Below are 10,296 nucleotides of genomic sequence, written 5' to 3'. Positions count from 1 at the left end.
CACATTGCTCAAATCTACATCAACGCTACAATGCAGTATATGGTTTAAAAAAATGATTTTCCGGGTTTACAAAATTGAACATTTTTGGGTCAAAATATTGTAATTTAAAAAGCATAAACCTTTTTTTCCCCCCAGCTCAGTGTTTAAAGCCGTGTCAGGTTCCGTCGTGGCAGGAGAGATGCTGAAACTGCGACTTGTGATCAGATCACCTTTATTATGCTGAGCACGAAAAGATTGACTCGAGCACTTATACGCTATTAGAAGCAAAACGTTGAAAGAAAATTCACAAGAAACAATAGGACAAGTTACAAAAGTCATAACAAGAGGTTACATGTGTATGCTGTGCAGAAAATGTACAAAAATTATAAGTGTGAGACAGGTTAAAGCAATATGATATTAAAAATACACAATATATAACAAAAAAGAAAACATACATATATATATACAGGTACACACAGATACTGCATTTTAGAGCCTTTGCCTCTTGGGGTTTAAAAAAGAAAGTAGTAGTAAATATGTTTAAGTGCAAAGGCTTCTTTTACCTAGGAGCAAGCAACAAGACATATTTATATTTGTAGACGCAGAATACTTTGCGAGACAAAGGCTCTGATTGAAAGCGATCCAGATTCAAAAGTGGACAGCCGTTAAGGTGCACTGCGAAATTCACAACACATCGATTAGATCACGCTTCATTTTGCAAAATGTCAAAAATATTCAGCCTTTTCTGAACATCACTGATCTGTGATAACTGTTGGTCTTGGATTTTGGGTTTTGGCGCATAAATCCCGGGTTTCATACAAATTCCCCCCAAATGTTCGAAAACCTTTGAAGAAGTTTTGAGCACTGGTGTTTGCTTCAACACAATTGACATTATTTTACTACTGCTTTGGCTCAACGTTTACAGTTTTGATAATCAAAATGGCTAAATTCTTACCGTTAAAAGCACAAAATGCAAAACACCGAATCACGGTTCTATACTCACTACACCACGACTTTTTCAACGTCCCTCTCAAAAAGCTTTGGAGTTTCTGTTCCTGTGGTTTTAATTGTTTGATTTCTGATTTCCAGCACTACAGCATCACAGTATCTTCAGTGATTGTCACTTTTTTTTTAAAAAAATCTACTTTTGGTGTCTCGATTGAATGAAAACACCAAGTAAAACTGTCGATTTGTATGGAGCATAAAGTGTATTCACAGTAAAGTGAAGAGACAATACATAAAACACTTTAAAAGGACACCTTACTGCATGTAATTTCAAATACTATAATTATACATCGCTTATAATTAGAGAAACTCCAGATTTGCTGTTGATGACAGCGTTGCTATTTAATGGCATCACATTATAAAGGACAAAATTATATTATTTTAAAACAGCAAAAAAGGAAAAACAAAAACATGATTCACGCTGATGTGTTTTGCACTTTGAAACTTAAGATTGAGTCAAAGCAATATTAAAGTAAACTCAAGCTACTTTCTTTTTACCTCAGTTAGTGGTTTACTACATTACCCAGAATGCCTTTCAACAACCCTAAAACATTAAGAGAATTGCAGCTGATGCCACATTTAAAATTGTGAGAGTATTGTTGAAATCCCACCTTTCGAGTAAACATGCTGTTCTAACTGTGGCTAGAAAGATCTGATTTTTGGGAACGTTTAGAGGTTGTCGGGTTTTTTTTGTTAGTTTTTTTTTTTTTTTTTTTACAAATAAGACGATTTATTAATCAAGTGCAAGCTTAGACAGTTCTAGGCAAAAATAAACCAGTAAACACCCAGCGTTTCTTTCTGACAACTGCACTGACATCAAGTTGTTTTCAAAAAACAAGTCACATAATGCTCATATTATATTTGATAAATTCTGGGTTGCTTTTTTTTGTTTGTTAATATGGAAAGTTGTGCCAAACATCCGCAGCAACAGGTGATTTCCTAACATATTTTACTTTGTCCAGTACTTTATTTGAATTACAATGAAATCCTCTCATTTGAGAGCCTGTAACTATACAGTATTCAGTTCAGCATTTTCACTAAGATTAATCGGCAGTGAAAATAGTTGATTACTTTTGTGGTAACTAATTCTTTCAGCAATAATTGTTTTTTGTTTCCAAGTTGTGACTATGACGGAACTGTTTTCACGAGAGTTACACATTTTAGTTTGCATTTAAAGTCATTGAGTACCGACAGTGCGAATCTGGGTCTTGGGTGCAGCATGAGTCTATTTTTCTACGACAATTCTGGGGTTTTTCCTGCTGTTGTATTTGTACAGTAGAAAATGATTCTCCAAAAGTACAACTCTTGTCTGTCTCTTCCCTTTGGTATCCTCTAGAATGAAGTATCACACATGGCTTTATTGACTACACTATAGTCAAGTATTCATTTGAACTGTTTTTTTTTTAAATCTGCTTAAATGTATTTCTTTTATATTTTTTTTAATATGAAAATGTACAGAAGTGCTAAAAAAACTAAGGCAAGCAGATTTTACTGCTCGGTCCTGGATAAAGCGGCAGGATGTAAAACAATTCTCGCAGTCGGGTGCTTTCTTACGAGGTTTGTTTTCAATCGGTAAGTGCTAAATCACGTTTTCAACACCAGCAGAGCTACTTTCAATTGCCATTGTATGTATAATGACAAACAAAGCACTTTAGCACTTTACCTTTCTTTTAAAAAGGCACTTAAAATTTCCCACCTCCTGTTAAACTTGTGAAGCATACATCCCCCCCCCCCCCAATTACAAAAATACAATAGCTGCCTTTCACTCCTTTACTTCTGTGTTGTGCTGCCGGACGGTCTGGGTTTAGCACATACTCCCTGACCCAGCATAAGTGTTGATTAATTAACCTCAAGACAGAACGGTAAAGAGAAAGAGGACGGACGTATGTGGGGGAAAATATAAATAAGACAATCTCAAAATCACCATGTTGCAGAGAGACTGATAAACTGTAAAAGATCCTGTTATTAGTAGCAGTGAATAAGCTTTGACTCTCACTCTGGGTCTATTATTCTGTTTTAAATATATTAATGAAAAACCTTAAATTATTATTCATATTTTTAAGTTATATTCCAAAACGTCACATTAGCAAATTTATTGTCCAGTATTGATCAAATCTAGAGAATCCAGTCTGTTAATGGCATAAAGAAATTGTTGTTGAACACTCATTTTGTAAAAAAGCTCTTAGTGTTCTGTCAGAGTACTTAAAAAAATATTTTTAACGCTTTAGGAACACTTTAAAGGAATAGTGCAAAAACTTGTGACAAGTTGGCTGGATGAAGTTAAGGCAAGGGCAGGTTTAACTTTGGTTTCCTGTGTGCTAATGTTTCAAATAGAAATGTTTTCTACATTTTAACACACTGTTCCTTTAAAGTTCTGTTGGTTTAAGGCACTGTCTGTGCAACAACACAGAAATAATAAAGAAAAAAAAAAGGGAAAGAAACAAATGGGCTCAGGGACAAGCTCTGTCCGAAATATAGCGAGCCGCTGTTTTCACTGATTAAGTTTAAATCTTAGATATTGCTGTGTAGTACAATGATGCTATGATTTAATTGTACGTTTCTTTTTTTCTTTTTCTTTTTTTATACCCTGTCTGAAAGCAACATTTCCCTCACTGGGAAAGTAAAGCATTGAAATGAAATTAATGAAGAAGCATTTTCAAAAGGACATAAGCGCAAAGACAACAACAAAAAAAAATGAAACATAAGTATTTATATTTTATCCTTCTGAGCGTTCAAAGTAGAAAACATATTGTGCGTAAGAGACGGCAGAGGATGACCAGGTGGTTGAAGGTTCTCTCAGCGGCCCCTTCTTTACTTTCAGGTCCATCAGTCTGGTAGCGATCTCGCCTCCACTGCACTGGAGAATCCGCTAATTTCACAAGCAGAGCAGTGCACACGCGCTTCTCATCTCATCATCAGTATTCTGATTTCCACATGTCTAAATATTTCCATCAAACACATGCCAACCACAATCTGTTACTAAAATGTCCTCGTCCGCTGGTCAACTTGGTGGGAACAAGTGGTACAACACATGGCTGCCGCCAAACCTTTAGCCATCAGCATGGCAGAAAAATCCCCAGACATCCTAAAACTGGATTGCTCGTGACAGAATGTCTCCAACGTTAACATGATTGCACAAATTCGGGTTATCCTTTATCACTTTTTGGTAGAATCCAACCAGCTCCACGCATGGAAATTCAAACAAATTGCTTTTTCTTCCCGTTGAAACTTGTCTTCCTTGAAGAAAGCCCAGCTATTCACCAGACCTAAGGAACTTTTAAAGCTTTCATTGCTGTTTCCTATTAAGGGAAGAGCGATGGAGAGGCACCGTATTTTGTCTTCTTGTCTTTTTTAGGGAACATTTCTGTTCTTCAGTCTAAGAGACAGGAGGCTTCCTTTAAGCTGCTGTTTCAGTCAGAGTTGGGATCCTCTGCCGTCAGAAGTCAGAGGCTGATTCCTATTTGTTCTCTGAGTAGTACGGGTTCCCATTGGGCAGCGAGGAGACAGGGAAACCTCCGTTTCCCATGGTTGGATGGCTACTGATCTGTAAAACAAGCAATGGCAGGTTACAAGGTCTTTATTGAATCATTTGAAAATTCACCCTAACCCTCATTCATTTTAAAGGCCGTGCTTTGCTTTTAACAGTCTATCGTTAATAATCACAGGGCAATGTGCAGCTCCAAATCAACATGACACTAAATGGTGTAAACATGCTCTGAACTGAAGGACATACGTGAACTCTACTTGACACACCAAACATCAAAGCTAACTGATAAATATAAATGATAAAATGATCAAATAAACTTGTCAGAGCTTTCTGATGGACAATCTTATGTGCCAGGGAAATTATATTTAAGCATAACTTTGAATAATTCTGCTTTTTAATGTTTGGTTGTCATCCAGTTAACACGTCCACTTAAACAGAATTTCACAGCATTTTCAAATACAATAATGACTTTATTGTTTTCTGTAATTTCGCCCCCTATCAGAATGTCAAAAAAAGGATGTTCAGTTTGTCATAATAAAGCAAAAGAAAGGTATATTTTTCCATTTGAGAAGCTAAAACTAGATCCTTTTGGTAACTGCTTTAGAGGCTGTAGAGGCTTTAACCCAAACTTTACAAAGAAGTGAAACCCTACACTTTCTTCCAAGCAGGATCTTTGCAGCCTCAAAGCTCTAGTTTCTCGTGTGGTAAAAGCCTTTCTTTACCTGTGTCGGATCACTGAAGTTTTGATATGGCTGTTGCTGCACCATTAGGCCATTTGAGTCCAGACCAGTGGTGATTTGGCAAGACAGTGCTGAGTCCTCAGGATTCGGGATCGCTGTCATCCCCTTCACTAATCCGCCTCCAACGAGACCCTGATAGAAACAGGAAGGCTTTGAAGGGATCTGATTGCCAGGGAGTTTTAATCTCTGGCAGGCGGACGTCTGACTGAGGTTCATTTCATTTACAGACACTGACGGGATGGTGTTGCTGAACATACAACTGCTGGATGCTCCCAGAGGTGGTGGCTCCAAGCCTTGTTGAACAGTAAATGGTGAGCTGGACATCTCTGAAGGACCAAACATTGGCCTGCTGTTAACAGCATTTTGAGCTGCAACAACTCCAGGGTTACTTTGAAATCCTGACATTTGGTTGAGGCAAGCACCCATTTGTTGTTGACCACTTGCAAGCAGTTGCTGCTGCTCCAGTGGCCAAGACTGTCTCTGACTGTCACCATTTTGTGTCTGAAGGGCAAAGCTTCCCTGTAAGCAGTTAGATGACACAGCATCTGCAGTAAAGCTTGGTTTGTTTGAAATATTTTGGTTGTATGTTTCCACAAACTTGTCAGCTTGGATGGACGAGTTCCACTGGTTGCCTTGAAATTTGAACAAAGAATTTAACGGCCTTTCTGCACTTTGGTCCTGAAGGCTGCCTGGGAGGTTAGGCATCCTCATCTGAACGGGGTTCTGTGCTGGCTGAGCCAGTTGGGTGGAGTGAAGCGGATTGGTTTGCCTGTATGCTCCAAGGTTGCTGTCACTGGTGTTGACTTGTAAGGTCCTCAGCTGACTTTGGGCTTGAGCACATGGTTCTGCCACTGGTGGTTTGAAGGTTACTGGAGCCCCAATGTTACCAAGACCAACAGAAGGAGAGAGTGTTTGCTGGGAGGCAATCTGCTGAAGGGTTGGACCGATTAAACCAGGAGCACTGGAAAGATCCATGTGGGATAGCTTCATTGTTGCTGGGGCTGGTGCCATTTGTCCAGCCATCATATGCCCTCTGTTTTGTGTCAGCTGGCTCTGAGACTCCATAGGCCAACTGAAGTTCTGATTCTGGCTCTGCAGGTCCAAAGTGGAAAGACAGGCTGGTACTTCATCCAGCTGATCTGGGAGACTGAGTCCACCCTCCTTCTGGAGCTGCTCTTCGACATATGTCAGTATGTCATTGCTGAGAATGTCGTTCAGATCTTCACTCATTTCGCAGGTGGTTGTGCTCATCTTAAACAGCATACTCTCCCAGCCCTTGAGCTCGTTGGGTTCCACATCCAGGGTTTCAGCAAGGTCGTTCTCCCCGAGAATCTGCTGCAGAGTCTCCATCATGCCCTGAACTGCAGCTTCCGACTTCAACAGGCTTGCCTCGGGTTTGGGTGACGGGATCTGCCAGGTATCTCCAGGAACATTGACTGTGGCGTGGGTGTCCTTGAAGGCTGCATCACTTAGGGAGTTAAAGGTGTTGGTGTTGTGTTCACAGTACAGTGACTGATCCTGACTCAGCATGCAGCCCAGGATGGAGTCAGCGCTGACGGAGTAGTCGTCAATCTTCCTTTGCTTTGGAGCGGAGCCGGATTCAGGGACTTCGACGGTTGGAGTAATTTCGTAAAGTAACGCTTCTCCAGAGGCAAAGTTGAATGGCAGCTGCAGGCGTCTGAGGCGAAGTTGTTCTTCACCTTCTTCATTTCTGTGGGAAAACAGACGAGCAGAGATTGTGATTTGAGGACTGCAACTAATTAGGAATTAACTTGTTCCTTCTTAGCTAAATGGTTATGAGACAACAGATCTTTGGCTGGTTAGCTTACGTCAGAGCTCTCTGTCGGGCCACAATGAAGTCCGGTCTCCCTCCTTTAAAGACCAGCCTGGCATTGGCCTGAACCCAGACCCAGGTACCAGTTTTAGTCAGCAGCCTGAAGACAGTGAAACCACTCTCTCCGGTTTTTATCACTGTGTAGGAGACAGAAACAGTTAACTTCAGATACTAGAGTAGGTGATTTCTTTAGAAGGTGAGCACATCATGCTGATTTTGTCACTTACTTCTCACGTGGTTCTCGGCGCAGTACATCATGTCTGCAGCGTGGATGAAGTGGTAGCCTGAACCCCTCATAGTAAGCTCTATTTCATTATAACCCAGAACTACTTTCCCTCTGCGAAAAACACAAAAACACCCATGAATGACAGCTCAGATTTTTTACTGCTTTCAGGTACAATTTCTAGAAGGCATCACTTGATTAATTGTGCAGCTTTACAGTAGATCATCAGGATTTGTTTGCAGATGTATCCTGCTACGTATTTGTAGAAATAATGGTCTGTGCTCATTTAGTTTTTAAGAACAAAACTTGCAAATCCCAGTGTATGTCGTGTGAAGTCTTTTGTTCTCAAACGCTCAAACTATTTACTTTCTGATGTTTCTGGTGGTTACATGTTTTAATTAATTCCACTGTCATTTCTGCTTTCAAGGGCAAAACCAAGAAAAAAAAAGGAAATTGATAGGATTAGGCTGAATGCAGCTCTCTTTGCTTAGAGAGGAAGCACCGTCTAATGTGCCTGTCTACCTGGTGTCGATGCCCATCGGCGTGAAGTCGAGCTTGTGTTTGGTTTGGAAGAGAAGCATCTTGGTGCGGATCTCCAGGATGGATGGTGGCTGCATTGGAGTAGCAATGGAAAACAGAGCGAGCTGCGGGGGAACCAAGGTCCCGTCCTCTGACACGCGGTTCTGACCGTGAAGGAACTTCAGACGGCCACGGAAGTTCAATGCCTGAAGACGAACACAAGGCTTTACTCACAAACAGAAGCAAGATTAACATTTTAACTGATATCTCAGCTGCAAAGAGTCAGCTTTGTTAATTTAAGTATTGCTGTGGGTCTTGTGTTACCAGGAAGCCGGAGGAGTTGTCGAGCAGGCAGCGGAAACGGCAGCTGAAGTTTCTCTCGAGTATGGATGAGTTTTCTGGAGGCATGGTCTGAGGATCGTAGTTCATCACAGTGCTGATATCTGTAGAGCTCTGCTCAACTGTTAAGATGATAATAATACTCACCAACTTAAAAACACACAACCGCATTTTTATTATCCTCATGTTGACAGTCTTTTATCGTCAGCTAAACAGTCTTACAAGGTCAGTTGTGGCATTTGCCTGGACTTACTGGCACTGTCTGCGGTGTCGTCCTGCTGACAGGAGTTTGGCTTGAGGGCGAAGTGAAGCTGTTGTCTGAACAGAGCTCGGTCATCAGTATGGATCAGCTCAAACACACTCTGATGGATGACGTCCGACTGAATGCAGAAACAAATAAGTGTCCTCGTTACGCACTTTCATACTTAGCTCACATAATTAGGCCTGCTTTTATTGGATGACTCAAACAATGGACATTTCAAGACACCACACATGTAGAATTGCTCAGTAATGATACTGTCATGGATCTGACACTGGACTCCACTCACCTACACCTTTCGGCCTTCCTTGCACCAGTCTACCCGCTCACACCCCCCACCCTTTGTCAGTCATTATACTTGCACTCCCCCTCTCTGCCCCCCCTTCTCCGGCTCTTCCTCTATTCCCATCAATCTCTGCCCTTCACTCTTGACTCTGTTTTTCACAGCCCAGCTTCCTGTTTCCTAGGTTTTGTTTTGTAATCCATCTGTTTCACTTCCTGTCTAGTCATTTCAGCTACTTCACCACTCATCATCAGCCCTGATTGTTTTCACCTGTTCCCTTGCTTTTTTTAAACCCAGCTTTCCCGACACTCCCCTGCTGGATTGGTCTCTGCTTCCCCTATGCTCCTGCACAAGGTGTTTATATATTCCCCCCCCAGTTTGTGCTCGGCTCTACCTGACTTCTCCTTTATGGACTCTGACTTTTTGGTCGAGATTTTGTCTTTGTTTTTCTCAGTCTGTTGGTCTCTGGTTTGGTTTTTCGAGGTTTGGTTATCTGTTTTGCCCAAACTCTCTGGTTTGGTGAGATTTGCCGACAGTACACCGTGTTTCCCCTGGTGTCTGTGTTTTGGTTCCACAGTTTTCTCAGTGCTATTACCATCAATTTTTCTTATTCATATAGCCTCCTTAGTTTCTAGATCATGTTTTAGTTTTTTTGGCCCCACTAACTCCTGCCTTCAGCATGCTATAGGTGCCACAACCCCTTGTTATATCTGTTTTCTTAGCACTTAGAAATTAAAAATGTCCAAATCACACTTTACTGCAAAAAAGTGAAGTTTACAGAAATAAAAAGCCCGAAAAAGTTTTTGGGTTGCTTCTTTGTTAAAGTACTGGTCATCGTGTTTGTTGGCCCCTGTTTTAGTTATTTTGCATCCTTTAGTTTGTGGTTTACCAGCACTGCAGGCCATCCATGTTATTTTTGCAATGAGATGCAGTTAAAGCTTGTTAAAGGTGCTGATATCCTAGAATAACATAATGCTGCTTGGATGAAGTAACAACAGCGATGGGTCTCAGTGTGTCTAATAAGCCTCTTTAAAGCTTTAGAAACACCAAAATCTTCATCCCCCTCATTCTATCAACAACTAGAACGGACTTTTTGTTGTGCAATACATGAATGACAAATCACTTTAGGGAATCTTGCACTATACGGTGACTTCACTGCAAATTACATGGCTTAAACACATCCCTGTCTTTCACCACTAGATTTTACGTCTCGTAAGGAAGCCAGAGAATTTCAAATAAATGGATCCAGAGGCTGTGTCTGTCTACCCCGACTCAGCCCTTGTTTTGGTGAGCTCCTGCCCCTCCAATGTTTGTACTGGCAAGCTGCGTTCAAGACCAATGATGCAAATGTAAACACACACACACATGGTGTGAATAATGCTCTCTGCACTGACAGACCAGCGAGTGGATTAATGCCACAGAGTCGAGGCTGCAAACACAGACGCTGTTGTGCTGGCGAGGCCGAGGTGCTGAGAACCACACCTCTCAGCCTCTTTCTGTTGCTCAACCATCAACAAACAAACCCGACACAAAACCCTCCTTTGTCAGCGAGGCTGAAAAGTGGCCTCAAACTGCTCAGCGGCCTTTGTGGAGTTCAAAGCCACCTACAAGTCTGGATTTAAGAGCAC

The 10,296-nt window shown here is 41.2% G+C and overlaps 1 protein-coding gene across 1 annotated transcript in view; it reads right to left on the bottom strand.

Annotated features, from left to right (window-relative positions):
* Window positions 1-194: 194 nt before the first annotated feature.
* The window catches only part of LOC137125101 (aryl hydrocarbon receptor-like), a 67,864-nt gene continuing 57,762 nt past the window's right edge, over window positions 195-10,296 (bottom strand). The window contains exons 5-11 of the mRNA XM_067500053.1: window positions 8,380-8,506; window positions 8,112-8,248; window positions 7,791-7,993; window positions 7,273-7,382; window positions 7,041-7,182; window positions 5,194-6,922; window positions 195-4,528 (exon numbers count right to left, since the gene is read on the bottom strand). Of these exons, the coding sequence (XP_067356154.1) occupies window positions 4,442-4,528; window positions 5,194-6,922; window positions 7,041-7,182; window positions 7,273-7,382; window positions 7,791-7,993; window positions 8,112-8,248; window positions 8,380-8,506 (2,535 nt within the window). The 3' untranslated portion in view covers window positions 195-4,441. The remainder of the gene's footprint in view (window positions 4,529-5,193; window positions 6,923-7,040; window positions 7,183-7,272; window positions 7,383-7,790; window positions 7,994-8,111; window positions 8,249-8,379; window positions 8,507-10,296) is intronic.

The sequence above is a fragment of the Channa argus genome, chromosome 4 (assembly GCF_033026475.1).
Source record: "Channa argus isolate prfri chromosome 4, Channa argus male v1.0, whole genome shotgun sequence".
Classification (NCBI taxonomy): Eukaryota; Metazoa; Chordata; class Actinopteri; order Anabantiformes; family Channidae; genus Channa; species Channa argus.
The sequence above is the reverse complement of the archived record's forward strand: the minus strand, read 5'-3'. Positions and strand labels throughout refer to the sequence as shown.